The 26,752-nt window shown below is 46.6% G+C and overlaps 1 protein-coding gene across 2 annotated transcripts; it reads right to left on the bottom strand.

The window, feature by feature from the left end:
* Positions 1-5,646: 5,646 nt before the first annotated feature.
* Rdh13 (retinol dehydrogenase 13) lies at positions 5,647-25,682 on the bottom strand. Of its 2 annotated transcripts, none has more exons than XM_060367145.1 (7): positions 25,468-25,682; positions 24,300-24,418; positions 22,534-22,689; positions 14,532-14,636; positions 11,037-11,249; positions 9,745-9,846; positions 5,647-7,755 (listed from the first exon to the last, which is right to left on the bottom strand). In XM_060367145.1, exons 1-7 carry the CDS (start codon positions 25,530-25,532, stop codon positions 7,511-7,513), a joined length of 1,005 nt encoding a protein of 334 aa, XP_060223128.1. In that variant the 5' UTR covers positions 25,533-25,682; the 3' UTR covers positions 5,647-7,510. The 2 variants fall into 2 exon arrangements, with proteins under 2 accessions (XP_060223128.1, XP_060223129.1); XM_060367146.1 differs by lacking the exon at positions 25,468-25,682 and adding an exon at positions 23,220-23,254.
* Positions 25,683-26,752: the final 1,070 nt, after the last annotated feature.

Here is a 26,752-nt window from a genome sequence, read left to right as displayed (position 1 = left end):
ATTTCTTCCATTGTATCTTCTACACCTGAGATTCTTTCTTCCATCTCTTGTAGTCTGTTGGTTATGCTTACCTCTGTAGTTCCTGTTTTCTTCCCTAGATTCTTCCTTTCCATTATTTCTTCCATTTGTGTTTTTTTTAATTTTTCCAATTCTATCTTCAGGTCTTGAGTCGTTTTGTTTACTTCCTTCACCTGTCTGATTGTACTTTCCTGTTTTTCTTTTAGTTCCTTCAACTCTGTTTCTTTCATTTCATTCAGTGTTTTAAGCATTTCCTTTCTAAAGGCCATAAACTGTTTGGCTGCAGCTTCCTCTATTTCTTTACGGATGGCAATATTCTGTTTGAGTTTATCTTCCTCTATGTCTTTACGAATCTTATTTGTTTCCTCTGTTATCATCTTCATGAGCATAGTTGTTAGGCCATCTTCTTGGATTTCAGTTATGCTGGGGTGTCCAGGGCTACTTGCCCCTGGGTAACTGGGTTCTGGAGATGCCATATTGCTCTGTCTTTTGTTGCTTGAGCTTTTACGCTGGCCTCTACCTATTGTGCTATCTTAGGTGTTTGGGGTTATTTTCTGGTGGTTCCTGGGGATCCTGTGGTGGAGAGAATCCCCTTTGCAGAAAGCTGGTTTTTCCTGAAGGATGTCTTCTCAGCTTTTTGGGTATAGTCCCTGGATGGCTGGCATTTTTTCAGGAGTTGCTCACCTCAGGGATATAGACCTGAGTGGTAACTGTGGTCTTTGTTAGTCGAGAGGGTTCTCCTCTCACCCAGGGAAGTCCTGAGGGCAGCTGCCCTGTTTCTGGGTTTCTTGTTGTAAATTTAATGATCAGCTGCTGTGACCCAGTTGGACATCAGGCGCACATCAACTGTTTGTGCCTGTGTCTAGAGCACAGCTGAGTGCTGACGCCTCGGCCCCACTAGTCTGCTAGACTTTTTCTAGGGAAGGATTGGGTGATTTAGGTCAGTACAGTTTCCTTCCTTCCCTGTGGATTCTCTGAAGACACAGACTCCCAGTGTCTTTTTTTGCCCTGGTGCACACTGCTCAGTGTCCGCCAGCTGGCTGACCGCAGAAACTGCCTGTGCCTGGAGCACAGCTGTGTGATGGCGGCTCAGTCTCTGCCAGCTGTCTGGTGCGCAGAAACTGCCTGTGTCTGCCTTTACAGCCTTTGGGAACCTGGGTGCCTCCCTAAGCTGAGTAATTTTCCGGGGACCTTTTCAGGTTGGGGGTGTCGGCTGAGTGCTCTGAGATCAGACCAGCCGTTTCCCTCCCTATGTGTTTGCACCCGACAGTGAAACTCATTCGCTGGTGCCCTGGTGCCCACAGTTCTATCTCAGGCGGACAGTCAGGCGCGCAGGCAGGCAGGGCTCAGTGCCGGAACCTGGGTCCCTGGCTCTGGCTCCGGGTTGGCTCCTGGGGTGCCCGTGGACCCCGAGTCTTTTCCAGGGGATGTCTGGGTGACCTACGGCCGGTCCCAGTCGTTTCCTGTACCCTGGGGTTATCTCTCAACTGAAAATTCCAGTCTCTGATAGTGTGGTGCACACGGTTCAGTCTGGGACCGTGACCAGAGACACTGGCTTGTGGCTCTGGGCTGGGGCTGGGGCTGGCGGCCCGCAGCCAAGCGTCTGGCGGAACCGGGATCTCTTCCGCGGTTTAGCCGGGTGAGTTAAAAGCTGATTGAATCCCCCACCGTGGGGTATCCTCTCACCTGGGAAACACAATGACTGTGTTTTATGGCCGAGAGTTCTGATTGCTGTTCACTGTGCTGATCCTGCTGTGCTGCTGCTCAGAATGAGAGTCCTCCCGGCGCCGCCATCTTGCCCCCAGCCTGGACTTTTTTTTTCCTGTGATTTGCATACAGCTTGAGCATGTTCTCAGGGATTGGTGTGAGGAAAGCTGGATCTCAATGTGCTAAGATCAAGCTAACAGGACCAGACAGATGTAGAACCTGGGTGGAGGTATTAGATCAGTGGGGGTATTGCTGCCCTCGAACAGGGCAATAAAACTCACTGGCTCACAAAGTGGGACTTTCACGGCATCCTTACTTCGGCCTGTCATCCATTGCCTATCTGGGATGAGCACACATTTGTTCACATCTCCCCAGGAAGAGTGTCACACACCACTCCTGAACTGAGGTTTACAGGCAAGTTCATCATGCCTCTAATGCCTGGGGGGGGGGGGACATTACACTGAATTACACACACAGCCCAGTGTGCACTTGGTACTGTGTTCTCTGCCACATGGCTGCCTTCACATGAAGGCAGAAGACTGACATGTCAGTTTCACTTGACACCGTTTGTTGTGAATGAGACAGAGTACAATCTCAGTGGCTGTATTAGTTCATTTTTCACTACTGTAATGAAACACGTGAGGCTAGACAACTATCAAGAAAAGGGTCTTATTTAGTTCACAGTTTTGGAAACCAAAACTTCAAACGCAGGCAGCTCTGGCAACAGAGCCTCTTGTGAGGAACCAGAATGTCTCAGAGAGTGTGTGCATGAGGGAAATGTCATGTGGTGAGATAAGTAGCCTGATCTAGAATGCCTGACATCCTGGGTTCAGTCCCCAGCACAAAAAAAAAAAAAAGACAATATGGTATCTCACACCTGTAATCCCAGCATTCCTTACGCTGAGGCAGAAGAATTGCCACAAGTTTGAGGCCAACCTAGGCTACAGCCTGAGTCTCATGCTAGCATGGACTACAGAGCAAGACCGTCCCAAGACAAAGGAAAAAATACAGGAAGCCTCAGAGAATGAAATTTCTAAAGGCCCAGAACTCCAAGCCCCTTCAGAGGGCAGCAACACTCCCAATGATTACTAACCACCTCCACTCCCACCATTGTGACATTAGCACACCAAGGACCAGGCTTCCCCCGGGGCCAGCCCCTAGGGACATGCTCAAGCCATATGTGAACCACGTATCTTAGTTAGGGTTTCATTGCTGTGAAGAGACACCATGACCACTGCAACTCTTATAAGGAAACAATTCATTGGGGCTGCTTGCAGTTCAGAGGTTCAGTCCCTTATTGTCATGGTGACCCACAGGCAGACATGATGCTGGAGTGGTAGCCGAGGGTTCTACATCCAGATTGGCAGACAGCAGGAAAAGAGTGAGAGAAACACCGGGCCCAGATTGAACACCTACGACCTCAAAGCTCATCCTCAGTGACAAACTCCCTCCAACAAGAACATGCCTACTCAAACAAGGCCACACCTCAAATAACACCAGTCCCTCTGAGTCTAATGGGGGTCATTTTCCCTCAAACCACCACACCACAGGAACAGCAAAATCTAGCAGTCTCCAAGACATAGACAGGAAGTGACAAAATGGACAATGTGCACAAAATGGACAGAGTTCTGAGATGCTTTTGAAAAGCCAAGGTGGGAGCCCAGCATTTTATGACTCATCTGTAATCCCTGAATAAAAGCAGAGAAGAAGTAGGCACGTGGGGGGGGCGGGGGAGTGTGTAGATTCCTGCCTCTACCTTTGGTATTTGCACAAGCCCCAGTATTCTGATTGCATCCACCTCAACTGCACAGTCTTGTTCTGTGGGTCTTACTGTGTAGTCCAGGTGGCCTTGAACTCAGTAATCCTCCCGTCTCAGCCTCCCAAGTCTTGATGGTCAGATAACCTAAAGAGATTGATCTCAACATCCTTTCCTACTAGATGGTATTGTTCACAGACACCAGAAATATGGTCACACTCTTCAGGGGCCACCGTCCAGCTGACCACAGAGACCGACCTGGGATGCAGTTGACCCTGCTAATGAACAGACAGCCAGGAGTCTAGGAGACATCACAGAACCCATGTGTGCCTTACCCTGGAGCTTCTGCAGCTGCTTAATTAATGTGCCTAGCAACTTAAGCCTAGGGTAATTTTCAACATTCCACCATTCACAGGAGGTGGGCCCCAGCCTGTCAAAGGTGATGATGATCCAAGGACTAGATCAGCTTACCTGGTGCTGCTGAGAGTTAACCCTTCAATTGCTGGATCATGCAGTGCCGAAGAAGACTTGAGAAAGGAACCAAGGGAGGAAGAGATTGGGTACATTCAGGAATGCAGATATTTACCCACTCACTTCCATTGTACTTTGATGTTTTTAACAATTGATGAGGCTGTGTGGGTACAAATCTGTGTGTCAGCACAATATTGTTTGTTTCCCACCACTTGGGAAGTGGATAGAAAGATCCCTAACTGAAGGCCATCCTCTGTTACTGAGTCTGGGCTACAAGACTCTGTCTCAGAAAAAGTAAGTAAATATCAGCCCAGTTTGTACCCTCTGAACATTCTGTCACTGGTCACCAAAGGCAACCGGACAGAATTCCCCAGCTCCAAAGAACAGTGCACACAGTCCACTGCAAGCTCAGTTGAGCCACTGTGCAAAGCAACTCCTTGCAGGTGTTTCTTTGGTCTGTTTTGGTTTTTGTCTTTATTCATAGTTTAATTTTCAGTTTTTGAGCTAGAGTCTCACTATTGCAATCCAAACTAGACTCAAATTCAAGATCTCTCTGCCTCCACTTCCACAGGCCTAGAATTACAGGTGTGTTACTGCCATGGCCAGCTTCTTCAGTTGGCTTAATTACTTGTCCACAACTTCTCTGTCCTGTTTTTTCAAGTAGATTTTGTTATCTTTCATATCTCTTAGGGTACTGCTGTCTTTGAGCCATCCGGGGCCTTGAGATTATAATGGTGTAGCATTTGTAGCACTTGAGGTCTCTTGGCCTTGAAAAGGAAGTAGATGTTGGTCATGAGGGTTTGTGGTTAGAAGCAGCCACATCTGTCTGCAAGACCAATCCCCCAGCATTGAAGACACAACCATTGATCGGCCACCCTGGCAGCCTGGGCTCCACATTCAGTTAGGCTTTCAACCCTTTAGGATGAACTTCATCTCCCAAGAAAGACACCCTGTGGTGGTTAATAGTGTCTACTTGACAGTCTCTAGTGTCACCGAAGAGACAAACCTCTGGGCATGACTGAGAAGCAGCTTCTAGGTTGGGTTCATTGCAACATGAAGCCCCACAATGAGCATAAACAGCACCATGCTATGGGCTGGAGCCCAAAGCTGAGTGGAAACAGAGGCTGCTGCAATGGTTCAGCACGTAAAGCCACAAAAGCCTGACAGCTGAGTCTAAGCCCCAGAACCCAAGTAACCACAGCAAGAAAGAACTGAGTCCCAACAGTTGTTCTCTCACTGCCACACCCGTGATGTGGCATTCATCTGCCCCACCACCACACACTAATAATAATAATAGTAGGCAAGGGAGCTGGCAAGGGAGCTCATTGGGTAAAACGTGCACTTGTCACCAAACCTCCCACAAGTTTTCCTCTGGTTTCCACAAGCACACCATGATGCATGTGAGCATGTGTACACATACATACACACATAAAAAAAAAAAAATGTACAAAATTTCAAGGCAAAGGGCAGTGAAGCAGCAGCATCCTTTCTCTGGTCCCTGACTGCAGACTGAACTGCCCAGTGCCTGCCTCGTGCCACCATGACAGACTGTATCGTGGAACTGCCAGCCAGACTAAAACCTTCCTTCCTTTCTTCCTTCCTTCTCTCCTTTCTTCTTTAAGTTGCTTTTGTCAGAAATTTTGTCCCAGCAAGAGACATACACTTCCCACATAAAACAAAATGACAATGACAAATTAGTAACAGAAATGTTTATTTCCATTTGACTGTAAACACTGGGAGTTTGTGGGGTGTCCTGGGCTTGTAATCTCTGGACTCCAGAGGCTGAGACAAGAGTACTGAGAGTTCAAGTTTAGCCTGAACTAGAGTGAAACTATCTGAAAAAAAAAAGGGGGAAAAAAAGTGAAGTTGATCCAGCCTAATTCAAGAACAGAATGGATGAAAAATATGTGCGAGCTGTTGGAAAATCATTGTCTTGTGACAACTGAAAGTCTTAATTTCTTAAAAGATATAAATACACAAGTTGTATGTGAAGTAAATTCCATATAAAAGGATATATGACTCAGCGGGCACTATGGTTCATTCAGAAGGTAAGGAAAGGCCTTTGCCACCAAGAGTGACAAACTGAGTTGCATCCCCAGGACTCTCAAGAATGAATTCCCACAAGTTGTCCTCTGACTTCCATCATGGACTGTGTACACAAAGGCATGTGCACACACCTGTACACAAACACACATTTGTGTACACACACACACACATACACTAAATGTATGTTTGTTTTATTTTAAGTCATGACTCAGCCACATTTGGAGATCTCATTGTTTTGATTTGTTCTGACAGGATCTTATAGCCTGGCTGAGGACAACCTTGAACTCCTGATCCTCCAGTCTCCACCTCTTAGGCGCTGGAGTTACCTATGTGTGCCACTACACCCAACATGTTCTTATAACCAAACAAGCCTGAGAGTCTAAGGTCAAAATTCCACAGGAATTGGAGAGATCATGATCCCAGGTCATGTGGTCAGGGCTAACCAAGATGGGGTGGGTGCCAAGGTTTCCACTGGATGGCAGCACCTCAGCCAGGGTCCAGCACAGGAGGTCCTCAGCTGCCCTTTACTGAGTCAGGCAGGAGCTTCACCCACACCACACCATCCCTGAGGTAGCAGTTATCCTTGGCAATCAAGGGCTGTCCTGGCTCATTTGGCTGTCAACTTGTCATACCTAAAAGAGGGACGGACTCTTAACTGCATGGACCAAACTGCCCTAGGGGAATGTCTGTGGGACACTGCCTTGGTTGCTAATTGATGTTGGAAATTCAAGCCATGTGGATAGTGCCATCCCCAGGCAGGGCCTTTAATCCTAGAAGGCAGATATCTGTGAGTTCAAGGCCAGCCTGGTCTACACATCAAGTTCTAGAAAGGCCAGGTGAGTCCCTCTCTGTAAAGAAAAATAACAGTAAAAATTATTTTTCAGAAAGGTATCCAAACATGAGCCTGGGAGCAAACCTCCATTGGTATCTGCTTCAAGCTCTCACCTGGCTTCTTGCGCTGGCTTCCCTCCTCCATGATAAACTGTAACCTGTAGGCTAAATAGACCTTTTTCTCCCCAAGTTGCTTCTGGTCATGGTGTTTATCACAGCAATAGAAAGCAAGCAGGAACAACAGCTAAGTCAGACAGGCAACAGACCTGTGCAAGGCCCCACAGAGAACTATGACTTGCCATATTTGCCTGGTTACCTGCTCTTAACAGTGGACCAGTAAATCCACCACAACTGCTACCACTGTCTTTACACATTGCACACAACCACAGTGACTGACTCCCCCAACAGTCTCCCCTTTTAGATTCCCAAGGGAGGCACCTGATGGACCAGCTCCCCAGTAACCAAGAGTACATTGTACCTGAGTGAATGCCTACCTGTGGTCAAACTAAATGAAACCACAGTAAAAGCTAGGACCAACACTGCCACCTAGAGGACGATGAGGAGATGGCAGCCAGCAGCCACGGGCTTGAGATTCTAACACGGCAACACTGCCCCTAGAGGATGATATGGGCATGGCCAGGAGCAGCCTTGCTAATGCAGTTCCATCTGGATCTTTGAAGGTTATCTGGGGATGGAATGTCCCTTCCCAGGAGACCCATGAACCACATCCAAGCCCACCAAGTGGGCACTTTCAACCCAAAGTTTCCGGGCTACTTCCTCATCTTCAGCCTCAGGAGAGGGAGCCTTCTCTCTGAATCCATCAAAGTACTTCCCAGAAACATTCTCCAGTTCCTCTGCCACGGCCAGGTATGTGCTGGGCTGGGCCGCCAGCTGGGGACTCTTGAACAGTAGCCAGAAGAAGGGCCCTACAACCAACCACAGAACGTTCAGTCAAATGGATGTATATATCCTCAGGGAACCCAAAACCTCTGAGGCTGTAAGCTGCCCTAAAGTCCCAAGGAGCCCACCTCCCAGCCTTGGAGTTCCCTCTACCTAAAGGTCCCTTCCCTGGCAACATCCCCACAAATCCCTCCACAAGGAGGGTCAACCCAATAACCACCTCCTAAGGAAGCCTCTGTGCAGGAGCCCAACAAAATGAAAGCACTTTTTCCCTATTCTAATCTTTATTGGAAATAATCTTCTTTCTTCTCAGACAGGGACATGTGTAGCCTAGACTGGCCCTAAACTCACTCACTATACAGCCAAAGATGAACCTAACCTTATTCTCCTGCTTCTGCCTCCCGAGTGCTGGGAGGCACATGCCACCAGGTTTGATTTTATGTGGTGCTGAGGATCAAACCCAGAGCTTCATGTTCGCTGGCCTAGCAGCCCCAAACAGTCTGCCAGCTGAGCTACATCTCCAGCCCTCAACTTCCTGAATGCCTCTTGCGGTACTTTTGTGTTAAAATTCTTGATACATGCTCATTAAACGATTCTCAGGGATAGCAGTTACAATGCTCTATTGATTCAGACTACATTCCTTTTTTTTAATTCTCCTCTCATTCAATACATCCCAACCATAGTTTCCCCTCCCTCCACTCCTCGACACTTTCCTCACCACCAGCTCCCCTCTGCCCCAGATCTACTCCGCCTCTGTTTCCCTTCAAAAAAGGACAGACCTCCCAGGGATATCAACCAAACACAGCATAACAAGATGCAATAAGACTAGGCACAAACCCTCATATCAGGGCTGGACTCAGCAACACAGGAGGAGGAAAAGGGTCCCAAGAGCAGATGAAAGCGTCAGAGACACCCCACTCCCACTGCTAGGAGTCCCACAAAACCCCTGAGCTACACAACTATAACATATATGCAGAGAACCTGGCATTGACCACACAGGCTCCATGATTGCGGCTTCAGTCTCTGTGAGTCCCTGTGAGCCCTGCTTTGTTGATATCTGTGGGCCGTGTTCTCACAGTATCCTCTACCCCCTGGCTCCTACAATTTTTCTGCCCCTCTTCTGTGGGGTTCCCTGAGCTTCCAGAGGGGTCCCATGCAGATATCCAACTGGAGCTCTCTTTGCCTAATGTTTGGCTGTGGGCCAGACTTCATTCTGGCCAGACACTGTGCAGGCCAATTTATGGGCAATCTCACCTCATCTTCCCAGTGACTGTGAGGGTGGTCCCATCATGGACCTCACTATAAGAGAACTGACACTCAAAGCAACAAGCATGGCGACGCATGTGTGTGATCCCAGCACTCAGGAAACAGAAGCAGGGGCTCACAAGTTCGTGACCAACCTGATCTACACAATAAGAGGCTATTAAAACTGGGAGGTGCATCTCCCTAGATGACTTGGTATTGGGTGAAGTTAGGGTTACCCTGTGACTCCAGAAGTAGGCTTAAGACTTATCCTCCAACAGTTTTCTCACTGGTCAGTGGGGCTCTAGCTTGTTTTCTGTCAATCCTGAGGCCAGAACCACATAAAACAATGACCCATCTTCCACCCGAGAAAGACATAGGAGGGAGCTGAAAGAGTAAAGCCAGCAGCCAGGCATGGTGGCACACACCTGTAACCCCAGCACTCAGGAGCTGAGAGAATTAGAGGTTCAAGACCAGCCTAGTCTAGATGAGGCCATGTTGAGGAGAAAAAATTGCCAAGTATGATGGCACATTTATTTAGTCCCAGCAATTGAGAGACAAGAGGCAAAAGGATCTCTGTGAGTTCAAGGCCAGTCTGGTCTACATAACAAGTTCCAAGGCAGTCAGAAATATGTAGTGAAACCCAGTCAAATAAAAAGAGAATTTAAAAAAGAAGTAAAGTGACCATCTCTGAGGGAGAGTCCTGGATCCCCAGCTGAGAGGGCACAGAGAGAGGGCTCTCTGAGGGGACACCAAGCTGGAAGGGGACTCACCAAGTGTGACGCCAGAGAAGGTAGAGTTGTGCATGCCTGTATGTCTTCCCAGCTCGGTCCTGGCCACACCAGGGTGCAGAGCATTGACAGATACACCAGTGCCTAGGAAAATATAAAGATAGGTGAGTGCTGCAAAGACAGCTCAGTGGTTAAAGAGCTTGACACACAAGCAGGATGTCCCGAGTCTGATGCCCAGAGCACAGATCAAAACCCGTGTCTGTGGTAGTGCCTGCTCAGAATCCCCAGTGGACACTGAGAAGGCAAACAGACAGATCCCTGGGGCTCACTGACCGGATAGCCTAGACTAGTGGGTGAGCTCCAAGCCAAGGAAGAGATGTTGTCTCAAATAAAAAACTAAGTGGGTGGCACCAACATCGCCCACTGACTTACAAGCACAGCCCCACACGGATGCACACACGTACAAACAGCCAGTGAAAAACAACCAGGTAGGCCGTAGCGTGGAAGGCCGCCGCCACTCACCAAGGTCTTCCCCACGCTGCGCTGTTTCCCACACTTGAACCCACACTGTCCCCAGTTTCAAGCGGCTTCCTCTTACAAGGTGGCTCCGCCAAGTGGCTTCCCCAGGCACAGCAGCTCTGAGAGCCTAACAGACCCACATTCCTGGACTCTGCCACCCCCACCAGAGTCTGAAGCAGGGGACTGGAGTGGGAACTAAAATGCTAGAATTATGACTCTCCCAAGGTGGCTGGCACAGCTAGTCACAGACAACTTTTGAGAAGCAGGAAGTTTTATTTTGTTGTTTTTGTTTTGGTTTCAGTTTTGGGGTTTTTTTTGGGGGGGTTGTTTGGTTTTAGGGGGTTTTGTTTCTGTTTTTTTATCCCTGGCACTACATCCCTTCCATTAGATTGGAAGGAATAGGGGGAACCATCCAGGAGGACTCCTGAATTTACCCCACTAGAAGCTGGGAGCAACCTCACTGACCCAGTTGTGACAGGCATGTCTGCAAACATTGACACATGTCCCCTATGGACCAAAACCACTCCCAGTTCACAACTACTGGCTTATAGCGCCAAGGGCTTAGGAGTCTATCCAAGAAAAGCAAGACAAGCATGTGTGATGAGGGCAGGCTTACCGAGACTAAAGAGCAATTATTAGAGCCATGGTGTATTAGTGAGGCCTGCCTCGCACTAGAAGGGGACATGGGTACAGGTACCATCCTTTTGACAACAGTGTTTAAAGATACTACTTGCCTTTTATCACCAGCTCAGGGCTGTCTACTCCAGACATAAAGAAAGGAAGGAGACAAGAAAAAAAAATTGCCTTTTGCACACCTTGCAGCCGGCGGCTCAGCTCCTTAGTGAAGAGGACAACAGCCAACTTGCTCTGGCAGTAGGCTGCCTTGGTGTCATACTTTTTCATCTGCCAGTTTAAGTCATCAAAGTCTATGTGCCCAGCAACATGAGCCAAGGACGAGAGGTTGATGATGCGCGAAGGAGCCGAGGCCTTCAACTTGTCCAACAGCAAATTTGTCAATAGAAAGTGACCTGGATGAAGGATGACAAGAAAACATTTTTTTCCCCACAATGGCTATTCTACTTTTTTTTTTTTAATATGAATGGGTATTTTGTCTGCATATATGTCTATGTCTGTGCCAAACATGCATGCAGTGGCCGTGGAGGCCACGAGAGCAGTGAGTCCACTGGAACTGGAGTTACACGTTTGTGAGAGGCCTGAGAGTGTTGGGAATCAAACCCAGATCTTTTATAAGAACAACCAGTGCTTTTAACCACTGAGCTGTCTCTCCAACCCTACTAAATTAGTTTTCATTCAGAGCAGTAATATAATCCTCCTCTTCCTCTATATCCTCATCCACTTTTGTTATTTTGTTTGGAGTTTTTTTTTTTTCTGAGAAGAAAAACAAAAATTTTAAAAACCTTAGATTTATATCCAATTGATTTTTCTTTTTTTTTTTTTCAGTTAGATACATTTGGGAAGGGGCGGTACATATTCCACAGCACACACGTGGAGGCAAGGCCAACCTCCAGGAGCTGGTTTTCTCCTTCCACCATGTAGGTCTGAGGGACCAACCTCGGTCATAAGGCTTAGCAGCAAGTATTTTGTTTTTGAGACAAGGCCTCACTATGTAGCTCTGCCTGATGGGCACAGGAACTCACTCTATTGATTAGATTAGCCTTGAACTTCAGGCAATCCTCCTGCCTCTGCAGATATTACAGACAGAGACCACCTGGATGTGAGAGCAAGCTGGCTGTGACATGTCATCCCATTAACCACCAGGGTTGATTTCAGCTGACCCGTCTGGCCATGCAGGTATCCCCACCCTCCCTCACTGCTCCATGCACATCCAGGAGCTGTGCACTTGGTTGAAGATTACCTTCTCCCTTCCATCAAGATGTGTTCCTCCACTAGCACCCATAGTCAAGCTCTAAAGATGTATAACAGCAAGCCCTGTGTCTTAGCTATTGCTGTGAATACACACCATGGCCAAATCAACTCTTAGAAAAGGAAGCATTTAATTGGGGGCTTGCCTGGTTTTAGAGAGTTAGTCCATAGTAATCATGGTGACAGGTGGGCAGGCATGGTGTCAACAAAGTATCTGAGAGCTTTATATCCTGATCCATAGGTGGGGGTGGGGGATCGGGGTTTTGGAATCTCAAACCCCATCCCTCAATGACACATGTCCTCCAACAAGGCCACACCCCTTAATTCTTCCCAAACAGTTCAACTAACTGGGAACCAAGCATTCAAACACATGAGCCTATGGAGGCCATTCTTACTAAAACAACCACACCCTGCTTACTGTTTTCTTTGGTTTGATTTGGTTTTTATCATAGCTATTTCTGGTGGTAAAATGACAGCTTTCCTTTCAGAGCCTCTCTTCCTTTGTCCTTCCCTTCCATTAGGAAGAATGCAAAAGTTAAACAAAATAAAACAAAAAAATCATCTAATCAATAAATAGGCTAAAGAACTGAACACACAGTTTTCAACTGAAGAAATACAAATGGACAACAAATATTTGAAAAGGTTTCTTGTATCTTTAGCCATCAGGGAAACTGCTCTGAGATTTCATCTCTACCTGGTCAGAATGTCCATCACCAAGAAAATAAATGACAATAAATACTGGCAAGGACATGCCGAGAAGAACCCTTACTCACTGCTGGTGGAATGTAAACTGTTGAAGCCACTATGGAAATCAATGTGGAGGCTTCTCTACAATGGACTACCATATGGCCCAGCTCCACCTCTCCTGGACAGAGACCTAAGGGACTGTAAGTCAGCACACCACAGAGATAACTGCTCATCCATGTTTATCACTGCAATGATTCCTAAGGCCAGAAAATGGAAACAGCCTAGATGATCATCAAGAGATGAACAGATAAAGAAAATGTGATACCAAGACCCTGTATTCAAAAAAAAAAAAAAAGACAAACAAACAAAAAGCAAGATCGGCACAGTGGCCTAGGCCTGTAACCCTAACCCTGTGAATAAAGGAGGAAGGGCCAGATGTTCACAGTCTTCTTCACACACACGTTCAAGACCAGCCAGGGCTTCAAAAGACATGAAGTTGGGACAGCAGCATGGTGACAGGGTGTGGGTGGCGTGGCAGAGAACTATCAGAGGGATGTGATCAGATTTCATCGTAAACGTGTGAAATTCTCGAAGTTAATTTTTTTTTTTTAATTTTTTTGTGACTGGGATTCACTATGCACAGCCTCGGATGTTCTAGAACTTGCTAGGGAGACCACACTGACCTAGGAACTCATAAATATCCCACCTGCCTCTGTCTCCCTGGTGCTAGGATTAAAGGCATGCATGTACCACCACCTGAAGAAAAAAAAATTATTTTAAATATGATAGATATATTCAACGGAGAAATGAGGCCATTGAAAATTTTGAAATCAGGATAGAAATTTTGAAATCAGACAGCTCAGATATTAAGAGTACTAGCTACTCTTCCTGTGACTCGGGCTCAATTCCTAGCACCCACAATTCCTATCCTAGAGGATCTGATACCCAATTCTAGCCTCAGAGGGTACCAGGCATGCATGCGGTGCACAGACATACACGCAGGCAATACCCATATACACACTAAAACTTAATCTGAAAGGAAGGAAGGAAGGAAGGAAGGAAGGAAGGAAGGAAGGAAGGAAGGAAGGAAGACGGATGGACAGACAGGCAGATGGGAAGATACAGTCATTGTCATTGTCAACCTGATACTGCAACAAGCTCAAAGTGGAGCTATGTAGGTCCTGATGGCTGCGTCCCTGCCTGTAGCGGGTACTAGACTGTGATCACTGATGGGGGAATGTCTACCCTGAGAGTGGGCAGCACCGTTTGCTCATTTTGAGCCCTGCACTGTCTAAGAGGAAAGAAAGCTAGCTGAGCACTGGCATGCACATGCAACATGCCACTTTAGGACTATGACCTGGAACCATGAGCCTAAGAAACCCTTTCTCCCTTAAGCTGCTTTTTTGCCAGGGTGTTGGATCACAGCCACAAAAATAAAACTGTGAAAGCTGGGGGAAGAAAGAGAAGGGTGGAGGGAAGGTCAGTAGGAGAAAAGAACAAGTGAGACCAAGGTATAAGGACCCGTACATATGAAAATGCTATCATTTATACAATGACCTAAAAACTAATTATAAAAAGTTGTAGAAGGGAGAAAAAATGAAGATTCACCCAGTCTATGGATAGAAATATGCATTAATAAAGTTTAAGAGAACAGAGTAAGATCCCAACCCCCAGAATGGGTGACTCCCCACTGAGAACCCACTCTAATAAAACACAGTTAAAACCAGCCCAGACCTCACCCAAGTAGTTGACACCAAACTGCATCTCAAAGCCATCCTCAGTAGTCCACTGCGGGCACCGCATCACTGCCGCATTGTTGACCAGGATGTCTACTCGCTCTTCCTCTGGAAGACATGACAACAGACACATCAGGGCTGAGGATGGACCACACCCCTTCCTGAGGGTAAGACAGTGTCCCACACACATTCCTATCTACCTGGTGCTGGTGACAGTGGACACTTTGGGAAACAGGATAAGATCATGGAATGTGCCCTGATGCAACAGAATTGGTGTTCTCCTGAGGGAGAAGAGCCAGGCTAAAGCACAAAGGAAGGATGTCCTGTGACAACAGACTCAGACCAGGGTGATGAGCACTGACTGGTCCAAGCAGGTTGCTGGGAGAGGGTATTGGAAATTACCAGTGTCCTGGGTTCTAACCGTACACTTTTGCTTGCTTACTGGTTTGCCATGCTGTGAGCAGCCCCTACCTCATATGTACTGAGCTACGTATGGAGCCTGATCCCTAGGAGCGCAACACATAACCGTGACTGGAAGTAACACTGTCAGAGATAATCTAGTTAAGTTTTGTCAACTTGACTCAAGCTACAATCATCTGAAAGATGGAACTTCATCTGAGAAAATGTTTCCATAAGATAGGGCTATAGGCAATCTTGTAGGACATTTCTTAATTACTGATTGATGGGGGAGGGCCCAGTCCATTGTGGGTGGTGCCATCCCTGAGCTGGTGGTCTTGGGTGCTGTAAGAAAGCAGGCTGAGCAAGTCAGTAAGCAACACCCCTCCATGGCCTCTGCACCAGCTCCTGCCTCCAGGTTCCTGCCTTGTTTCAGTTCCTGTCCTGGCTTCCTTCAATGATGGACAATGGTGTGGAAATGAAAGCCAAATAAAATAAACCCTTTCTTCCCCATTCTGGTCATGGTGTTTCATTGCAGCAATAGAAACCTTCCATAAAATAGTAGCTCACAGTTCTAAGGGATCTAATGCCCTCTTCTAGCCTCTCTGGGCACCAGGCATGAACATGGTACACATGCAGGCAAAACATTCATACTCATAAAATAAAATAAATACATCTTAGCTGGGCGGGGGTGGTACACGCCTTTAGTCCCAGCGCTTGGAAGGCAGAGGCAGGCAGGCCTCTGTGAGTTCAGGTAAATCTCCCTCAGTTCAAGGCCAGACTTGTCTACAGAACAAGTTCTAGGACAGCCAGGGCTCTATTATACAAAGAAAACCTGTCGCCAAAAAAAAAAAATAATAATAATAATAATAATAATTAATTAAAATAAAGTAAAATTTAAAAACTTTAAAAAGTCTTTAAAAAATCAGAAATGGATGTCAGAGACAATGAAAAGCCAGGATCAGGAACTAAGCAAGAGCTGGTCGAGCTGGGGCTGAGGAAGAGACTCTGTCCAGGCCTTAGCTAGTGGATAGCCAACTCCTCCCTATATTTCATCACGAATCTTCCCTCTGTGCACAGCCTTCTCTGTCCCAGTTTCCCTTAATAAGGACACCAGGGATACTGACCTAGGACACATCCTGATGACCTCACTTCTACAAAAAGCCTATCTCCAAACAAGGTCACCTTCTGAGATCCTAAGAGAGCCTTCCACACAGAGACATAATTGAATCCGTAACACTTCCAAGATATTGTCAGTGAAGATAAGAGACTGGTGTCTAGCATGTAAGAGTCATGAACCAGGATCTCATTCTTCATTTGGTGGGAGCCTGAAATACAGACCAGCAATGAAGAACACAAGCTCTAAGCCATGGGTAGTAGTGCAGACTACAGAGGAGGCTGAGGCAGAAGGATTACAAGTTCAAGTCCAGCCAGGGTCATAAAGCAAAACCTTGCCTCGGGGCTGGAGAGATGGCTCAGAGGTTAAGAACACACACTGCTCTTGCAGAGACCCGGGCTTCAGTTCCCAGCACCCACATCAGGAGTCACAGCCACCTGTAACTCCATCTCAGGGACTTCTATTGCCCTCTCTCAGTCTCTGCAGGACCTGCACCCACATGCACAAACAAACACAAACATACATATTTAGTCAAAACTAAATAAGTAATAAAATAAGATAGATCTAAAGGTTGGGCCTAGTGGCACCTGCCCCTAATCTCAGCACAGAGAGACTGCTTCTCCTTTGTGGGACATCAGGCCATGGAATGACGCTGCTCGCAGTTAGAGTGGGTCTACTCATCCCAACTAACTGAGTTGAGAAACTCCTTGGCAGATGTGGCCAGAAGTACCCAACACATAGACAAACTACCAGGCCTCTGCAAAGTCCCAAGTTTGATTCCCAGTGTTGGGGTAGGGGTGAGGGCAAGGACAGAGGTACATCATATCAGAAACTAGGCAGACAAGTCAAATCTTAGCTCTAAAGTCCGACATGGTGGCTTGTGCCTATACTCCTGGCCAGGCTGGGCTACAGAGTAAGACTTGTCTCAAAAAATAAAAAACCTGACTGGATTTTTGACACTAGCCAGTTCACATAGCTTCTCTTGGACTCAGTTTCTTCCTTTATTAAAAAATGATAATAGTCCCTGCCTGGGAGGAACATGTCATTACTAGTCAGTCAGCAAGGATTTTCTAAGCACCTGTTATTGGACACTGGAAATACAGGGTGTACAGGAGAGTCGAGGTCACCGCCTTCCTGAAATGGACATCCCAGCAACACTGAGAACCAACACACTCAAAAGAGAACGTTCCTACTTCTTCATCAATAAGTTTAATCATAGGAGGTTTCTCAGACCAGGAAGTGGTTTTATTTAATAAGAAAATATATATATTAAAAAAAAAAAAAACTCTCTTGGGCGGTGATGGCTTGGTGGCTGAGACACAGTTTGATCCCATTGCCAGCACCCACATCAGGTAGCTCACAATCTCCTGTAGCCCAGCCAGAGGGAAATCCAATGCACTCATGCTCACATACCCACAGATACACATAAATAAAACTAATTAAATAAATTTTTTAAAAATTCACCAATGGTAGCTGTGCAGGGTACAGAAAAGGTTCAGTGAGAAAGGTGCTTCCCGACGCCATGGCACTCATGCACATGGCACTCATGCACAGGCATGCACGCGTGTGCGCGCACGCACACACACACAATAAATACTGTAAAATACGTGTATCAAGAAAGAAGCCAGAAGTGTATAGTGAAGGATGGCAAGCCTAGCTACTCAGGACACTGAGGCAGAAAGCTTACTTCAGGCTCAAGTTTTTAAAAAGGGCAAGGGAGTTGGCTGAAGAGGTAAAGGCACTTGCTGCCAAGCCTGACCGCCTCAGTTCAAGCCCCAAAACCCACATGATGGAAGCCAAGAACTGACTCCTCTAACCTTCACACATACACTGTGGTACTTGTGCACAGGGCACATGTGCGCACACTTAAGACTCCAACTGGTGCACCTGTTTCCGGAGCTTGCAGAATCTCTGTTAACATGGCCCCACTAGTGGGTCATCTAAGGCAGGCGTTGAAGTAATACATGCTTCTGGTTCCTGCCAGAGTTGTTTGCTTCCAGATTTACCAAGATGTGAGCAGCCTGTGCCTAAAGCTCCCACCTCCAAAGTTTTCCAACCAAAGTGCTCTGACCAGATCTACTAGCCATGCCTTCCCTCACCTGAGGTTAATCCCCAGGGCCTACACTGTGAACTGATTACAAGTCCTACTCTGACCTCTGTATCTGTGCTGTAGCAGACCCACACCAACACATGATAGATAGATGATGGGTAGAGATGGGTAGATGAATAGATTAGATAGATAGATAGATAGATAGATAGATAGATAGATAGATAGATAGATAGATAAGAGAAACAGACAGAAGAAAAATAATCAGATAGAGTAAATGTAATTTAAAAGTTAACAGGGGGCTGGGAGATGGCTTAGAGGTTAACAGCACTGGGTGCTCTTCCAAAAGACCTGGGTTTGATTCCCAGCAAACATATGGTAGCCCACAACCATCTGTAACTCCAGTTCCAGGGGATCTGATGCCCCCTTTTGGCTTCTGTAAGCACTGCATGTATGTGATGCATATAAGAAAGATACCCATACACATAAATATTTTTTTGTTTGGTTTTGGTTTTTCTCAAGAGAGCCCTGGCTGTCCTGGACTCACTTTGTAGACCAGGCTGTCCTCAAACTCACATCAATCTACCTGCCTCTGCCTCCCTGGGTGCTGGGATTAAAGGTGTGTACCACCATGCTTGGTCACATAAATAATTTTTAATAAATAAATTAAAATAAAGAAGTTAGCATACTAAACAAGTTTTGTACTTCCTGACAGTTGCTTCAAGATGGAACTATGCTCCTATTAAAAATACTGACACGTGACAGTTTTGACATCTCTTGGAAGGAAACAAAGGGTGAGTCAGTCCCATTGTGACAGAAATATAGGATTTGCCAGCTCAGCCCTAAGATTTTCAAAAGGCACTCAACAAAAAAAAGCTCCAAGCACTGTCCTCTAGTAGCACACGGATCACCCATAACCTGACACATAGGCCCTTCTGACTCATCAGTGTCCTTTGCATCACCAGAAAACCCAGGAGCAATGATGAGTCAGCGTCCTGCCCTTGCACTCACCCTCCAACTTCAGACGTGATTCTGAAACAAGCACAACCTCATTCACGACCTTGCAAATTGCTATTTGGCAGCACTGTGTACCACTCCCTGAACCTGACTCTTGATCCTCCATTTGACTCCTGTGTTCCAACCACATCCTGGATGCTGTGTTTCTAATCACTGTAACGCACCTCCACCACATGGTCCATCCACCATCCTGCAGAGTCAGGATCTGCTGAGCTGAGCTCCTAAAAAGATATGGTGGGACTGAGTGAGAATGGAGCTCAGGGGTAAACACCTAAGAGTCTCCCAGTGAGAGCCTGGGAGCATGGCTCAGTGGTAGATACCTGCTTAGAATCCCCCAGTGAGGGGCTGAGGTCATGGCTCAGTGATAGAGCTCCTTGCCTAGAATCAACCAGTAAAGGGCTTAGGGTATATGGCCCAGCAGTAAAGTCCCTACCTGGCATTCCTAAGATCCTACGTTCTATTCCTAACATGGAAAAAAAAAAAATAATAACAAAAAGCTATGTTAGTTTCCTTGTAACTTCAGCTCTCAGGAGTCTGTGGCAGGAAGATTCCGAGTTTGAGGCCAGCTTAGATGAGACAATAAGACCCTGTCTCAACGTTAAAAACAAACAAACAAAAAAAAACTTCTAAAAAGCATGTTGAACTCCTGACCCAGGGAGCTGCTGTATGCCACATAACAAATTGAGACAGGGAAAGGGCCAGGTGTGGTGAGGCATGCCTTTAATCCCTGCACTCCAGAGACAGAGGCAGGGGGATCTCTGTGGCTTCCAGGCCAACCCATCTACACAGGGAGTCCAGGCCAGGCATAGCTACATAGTAAGACCCTGTCTCAAAAAATAAATAAATAATTTAAAACTGTTTTAAAAGGTGGTAAGGGCAGGTGTAATGGCAGGTGCCATGCCTTAGCTCAGCACAGCACTTAGGAGGCAGGTAGATCTATATATGAGAGGCTACACATTGAAATTTTATCTCAAAAGAAAAAAAAATGGTAGTAAGGCTGAGGGCTCAGTGACTAAAGGTTCTTGCTACCAGGCCTGATGACCTGAGTGCAGCCCCTGGGATCCACATAAAGGTAGGCTAAAACTAACTCCTGCAGGTTGTCCTTGGACTCCCACATATGAGCTATGGCATGCCTGTGTGCCCACAAACATACACAGTAAATTCATACATATATACACAATAATTCATACACCTAAATTTATATACATACTAATTTACACACATGCACACACGTACACACACATAATAAATGTTGTTAGACTGGATGGGATGGCACATTTTATATGTCCACATAGCTGGGCCACAGGATGGCCAGATATTTGGTCAAACATTACTAAATTATGTTTTGAATGAGATTAATATTTACATCAACAAACTGAAGCAGCAAGTCCTCTCTAAGGTGGGTGGGCTTCATCCAATCTTCAGAAGCCCCGACCACAACAAAGGTTTACTCTCTGCAGAGCAGAGAGAATTCTTCCCCCCAAGGCCTTTGTGCTGTAACGTCAACTCTCTTCTTCTGCCTTCAAACTCACAACAGTCTGGAGTCTGAAGCTTCTGGACAGAAACTGCACCCACTGCACCTCCTGGGACTCTAGCCTGTGAGCTGCAGACCTGGGTCTTGTCAGCTCTACAACTGCATGAGCCAATTCTTTGTACTGTGTGTGTGTGTGTGTCTGTGTGTGTAGACACAGGTGCATGTACATACATATATATATTTGTATATGAGAGAGAGAAAAGAACTGGATCCTATTAGTTCTGGTTCTTTGTAGGTGTTGGGTCATAAGGACAGAACCTCAGGATTAGATTTACACTCACAAGAGAGGCTCCCTTCCCCTTCCCTTCCACCACTAACACAGCCATGGCTACCTGTGAGCAGGAAGGAAGTAAGGCCTCAGCAGACACAGAATCTGCCAGTGCCTTAACCTTCCAGCCTCCAAACGTCTGCTATTACTCATCACCCACCCAACTTTATGGTACCTGTGAGCAGGAAGGAAGTAAGGCCTCAGCAGACATAGAATCAATCTGCCAGTGCCTTAACCTTCCAGCCTCCAAATGTCTGCTATTATTCATCACCCACCCAACTTTATGGTTCTTTACTCCAGCCACCCAAAAAGATTCCAGATTCCAGACTTCCAGCAAGGAAATGGATACTCCGCATAAACCTAATGGCTGGAACAACCAGTTTAGGCCCAGCAAGACCCTCGTACTAGCTCTGGAAACAGTGGGAGCCTCCACTTGGGAAAGGGTAAACTCAACAGGCCTGAGCTTCTCCAACCTACAAACCATGTCTACTTCCTTTTTCCTTGCAAGATCCCACAGGGGGGCTAGAGAGATGGCTCAGTGGTTACAAGTACTCAATACCTTTCAAAAGACCCAAGTTTGGTTCTTAGCACCCATGTAGAGAGGCTCACTGCCATCTGTAATTCCAGCTGCAGAGGATCCAATAACCTCTCTTCTGGTGTCTGAGGGCACTCACACATACACATAAATAAAAATTAAATATCTTTAAGACAAAATATGAATATTATTATTAAGGTTCCAATGGCAAACCAAAGTTCCATCCCACCAAAGTTCACCTGGGAAACCCGTGAGTTTATTGGCTGACTCCCAGAACATGGGTAAATGGCTGTAGGCAACAGTGTAGGTGACCACATAGCTTCATGGAAGGTCTGTGTCCATAGCCACACAGATGGAGCCTTTCTCAGTTAACCATCCCAGCCTATATATTTTAATCCCTTCCCCAGACCCAGAGGCCATGTGCAATTAGAGCAAAACTATATACAAATGGCTACGAGAAATGTCTAGACACTCAAAGACGGTCCAACGACCCTCCCTAACCCCTCCATCTTATTTTTCTATTGCTGTTATAAGACACCATGACCAAGGCAACTTACAGAAGAAAGAATATATTGAAGGCTGACAGTTTCAGAGGGTTAGTCTATGACAACCAGAGTGGATTGCAGGAGCATGGCAGCAGGCAGGCACAGGGTTGGGCCAATAGCTGCAAGCTTACATCTGGTCCACAAGCATGAGGCAATGACAGCTAACTGGAATGCTGTGGGCTTTTGAAACCTCAAAGCTCACTCTCAGTGACACACCTTCTTCAGCAAGGCCGCACTCTTAATCCTTCCCAAACAGTTCTGTCAACTGGAGACCAAGTACTCAAACATATGAGACTATGGAGGCCATTCTCATTCAAACCACTGCTCCCTCCTACTTTGAGGGAGGCCAACAGTCTACAAGCCAGACTGTGATGGACTCTCACAAGTAGGCACAGCTGATCTTAGGAAAGTAAACAAGTGCAGCTGTGTTACCCAGCAGACCCTATCAGCTAACCTCTGCTCCAGTACCTGACTGGCTTCAGGTTCCTCAGAGGCTGGCCTGAAGCTCCAAACCTTGGCTGGAAAAGTCAGTGTCCTCCTGCCTACCTTTGATGATCTTCCTGGCAAACTCTCGGATGGACTTGAGGGAAGCCAAGTCCAGGTGCTGGGCACGTACACGGGGATTCAAGGTCTCTCCACGAATGTCCTTTGCAGCCACCTCACACTTCTCCATGTCACGACAGGCCAGAATGATGTTGCCTCCTGGAAGCCCAGGATAAGAAAATATGAAAAGAAAACAAACCTAGCCTTCCATATGAACCCAACCAAAATAAGCACATACACCCACATAAAACCTGTACACAAGCTTTCTTAGTAGCATATTCAATCACCAAAAGGTAGAAACTCAAATATTACCAGGCCTGCTAGTATAGGCCTGAAAGGGCAGTGATTCTGAAGGCTGAGGCAAACCATTGCAAGTTCAAGGCCTGCCTAGGCTACAAAGTGAGTTCAAAACCTGCCTGGACAACTCACTAAGTAACCTGTCTCAAAAGTGAAAACAAGACTGAGCATATAATTCATCAGTAGAGCACCTGCCTAAAATTCCCTAGGGAGGGGCTGGGGATGCAGCTCAGTAGCAGACTACCTGGGTTCTCTAGCATGCATACACATACACACACACACACACACACACACACACAGAGAGAGAGAGAGAGAGAGAGAGAATTATGCAAACTTATCAAAATATACAAATACTGGGGCTGGTGATTGGCTCAACAAGTGAAGGCACTTACAGCTAAGTCTGAGGACCAGGGTTCAAGTCCAGGACCTACATAGTGGAAGGAGAAAACCAGCTCCCATTGTTGTCCTCTGAACTCCACATACACACATGGTGACAAGCTCAAACCCCACTCCACCCCAACATACGCACACTACATAATAAAATAAGTTTGTGTGTGTGTGTGTGTGTGTGTGTGTTTTAAAGAATGTGCCTGCTCTAACAAGCAACATTATACAGTAGTCTTTTTTATGTCTGGTTTTTGTTTTTTGTTTTTTTTTTCCAATGCAGTTTATTCAGGAACCTTGAACAATCCTCGGACCCTGGGGAAAGCCAGCCCACAGCTTAAATAGCCTCTGGGTAGCCAACCCAGGTGTGCCACGTGGGCAATGCAGATAGGTCCACATACATGGAAGCAAGCCAGATCCTCAGCCTTAGCCAAATGGGAATTGTTCGTGACAGAGAGCACTCACCATCGGGAAGGTGGAAGGCGGAAACCAGCTCCATCTTTAAGGCATAGCATTCCGCAGCTCTCTACAGTTCCCCCTTTTTGTTTTAGACGCATCAGGCAAGAGTAGAGGTCTGATCTCTGATATTAGAAATAAATTGGGACTTTGTACCAATGTTCGTTTAGGTGTCATCCACCCAAAGAGCATCAGACCCGACCGATACCTTTTTCTCAGAGGCGGGACCTGGGGCATCAACCCATGCATGCAACCAGACATGCTCTTCTCTGGGTCCAAAGTGCAGTGCTTAGCCTCGCATCCTGAGCGTAACATTTTAGCTTTTTATGGTATCCAACCATGCTTGGGGAGAATGTCCTGCTTCAATGGCTGTAAAGGCCTGAATGATCATGGCTGCATCACACTGTTGTGAGACTCTAATCTTGCATATATACCACAGGCAAACCAAGGAGACCAACACCAGACTTATGTCTGGTTTTTTTTCACTTAGCATAACATCCTCTAGAATCCTCACACAGAAGCATGTCTGAATTTCTTTCCTTTTAAAAGCTTAGTAATAGTCCACTGTATAAATGAACTATGTTCTGTTTATTTGTCTGCAAATAAAGCCCCAAAGCAGGCATTGTTTTTACCTCTTTTAGCCAGCTCCAAAGCAGTTTGTTTCCCAATGCCTGTGTTGGCTCCTGTCACGATGACAGTCTTCCCAGGTATGGTGGCCTTGCTGGGACAAGCCCCACCAGCAACATAGTCCCTGAGGGTGAGAAACAGCAGAGTGAATTGTGTCTGGCTCGTGTCTGAATTTATGATCTGGGACAAATCACCTGAGTTGTTATCCTCGACCAAAGCACCAAAATACATGATGCCTTTGTCATCGTCTCAGCAAAAGACTGTACTCTGGGAAGTCTCTGTGAGGTGGCAATCATTTATTTATAGGTCTATAAAAACAAAAGACTGTAGCCAGGAGTAGTGGCACATACCTGCAAGCCCAGCACTTGAGAGGCAATGGCAGGAGGATCAGGACTTTAAGGTCATCAAGGACAGCCTAGGCTAAATGATACCACTTCTCTAAATAAATAAATTGATAAGTAAATAAATAAACAAACAGGAAGTTGGAAGGAGAATATGTCAGAAGGGACTAGAGGGAACTGGAGAACAGGGAAGTGGAATATGATCAAAATGTACTGTATACATTGTAAGGCTGTTGCTCCTACAAAGGACCCAGGTTCAGTTCCCAGCATCCACATGGTGGCTCACAACTCCCTAACTCCAGTTCAGGAGATCTGACACCCTCTTCTAATCTCCAAAACCATGGCACAAGCATGCACACAAGCAAAAAAAAAAAAAAAAAAAAAAAAGCCCTCATGTAGGCTGTGCATGGTGACACATGTCCTTGATCCCAGCACTCAGGAAGCAGAGGGAAGCGGATCTGTAAATTCCAAGTCAGCCTATTCTATACGATGAGTTCCAGGCCAGCCAGGGCTTCATAGTGAAACCCTGTCAAAAAATGCGCTGAAGGAAAGGAGAAGATGAGGAAGAGGAAGAAAGGAGGGAGAGGATGAGAAGTAAAGAGTGGACCAGAGACACAAAGAGCACAAGGTCCAGCCCCACCCCTTCTCCCTAGGTGACCTTGGGAAGGTGAACTGCCCCCTCCAGCTTGTACGGGAAAGGTGGTACTGTGGGTGAGCCGGGAGGACCCAGGACGAAAGAAGACTGAGGACAAGGGACCCTTCTCTGGCCTTGCTCTGCATTCCCCTGCAGCAGCCTACCAACACGCGCGCACAGAGACCTGCACAGACTCACTTGAGCAGCACGGTGCCGCCGATCACCGTGCCCACTACGGACACCGGCAGCAGAAAGCGGTTCATCCCAGGCTGGGGAACAGTGTATCGATGGGTCTGCACTCCAGGCCACCCCGAGGACGAACTGCCCAGGAATCCACGTGCGCTCCCGTTGCGTGGAAGGGCGAAGCCACCAGACCACGCTTTGGGGGCGGGGCCAGATGCGGGGACGGGGCTTCTTTGGAAGGCAGGCCCACGGCGCACTTAATGCTGGGAAATGAAGTTTCAAGAGATGGGGCGGGACCGAGCCGAGGTTGACCAGCTGCCGGATCAAATGTCGTCACACTCAACCAATCCAAAGGCGTTTAGCCCATTAAAATAAAGAAAAGAAAACAACCGAAACCGCTTGGCGGCGGTGCACGAATTTAATCCCAGCATCTGGAGGCAGAGGGAGGTAAATCTTTGAGTTCGAAACCAGATAGCCAGGCCTACACAGAGAAACACTATCTGGAAGCAGGGGAAGAAAAACAGTTTGGTACCAAGCGTAACCGTTTCCAGACAGTGAACCCCGGTAAAATGAACCATGAGTTAGGTTTTGTGGAAGAAGGAAGAAGGCTGGGGCCTGGACCTATGGGTCTGAGGAAAGAAGGTGAAGTACAGATTCCTGACTCTGAGGGAGGAGGATGGAACCTGGACCCCTGGATCTGAAGGAAAAGACGGGTGCTGGCTTTAAAATATGACACATTCTGCCCAGTGGGATGGCTCATGGGGTAAACGCATTTGTCACACAAGCTTTGCAACTTGTGTTTCATTCCTAAAACATGGTGGAAAGATAAAACTAACTCCCAACGCTGTCCCCTGACCACGGCACGAATGTGCCCACTCCCACACATTTAGACACAATAAATAAACAAATAAATAAACAAATAAATGTTTAAAACATACTAAAGCACTAGTGTCTAGAAGCAGGGGAAAGGAAGGAAGATGGACAGAAGGAAAAAAAGAAAGGAAGAAAAAAAAAACTATAGATTGTGAGCAAATGCATCCTGTGGCTAGAAAACTTCCCAGCACACTTGATATCTGATTTGTCTTCATGAAGGCATCCATGAGATAATATTTTTTTATTATCAGATTGGCAACATTGAAAATTATGATAAGTATTCAGTGTCGGCAAGGACTGGGGGAAACTCCCTGTTGGTGGGAGTCAATTATACAGTATTCCTGAAAGTCTTGTCAGGTATCTGCCACAGGATCATTCATGCATCACTTGACCCAGACATTCCCTTTGTAAGAAGTTCTGCTTAGGG

Source organism: Meriones unguiculatus, chromosome 14, assembly GCF_030254825.1.
Source record: "Meriones unguiculatus strain TT.TT164.6M chromosome 14, Bangor_MerUng_6.1, whole genome shotgun sequence".
In the NCBI taxonomy this organism is placed as follows: Eukaryota; Metazoa; Chordata; class Mammalia; order Rodentia; family Muridae; genus Meriones; species Meriones unguiculatus.
The sequence above is the reverse complement of the archived record's forward strand: the minus strand, read 5'-3'. Positions and strand labels throughout refer to the sequence as shown.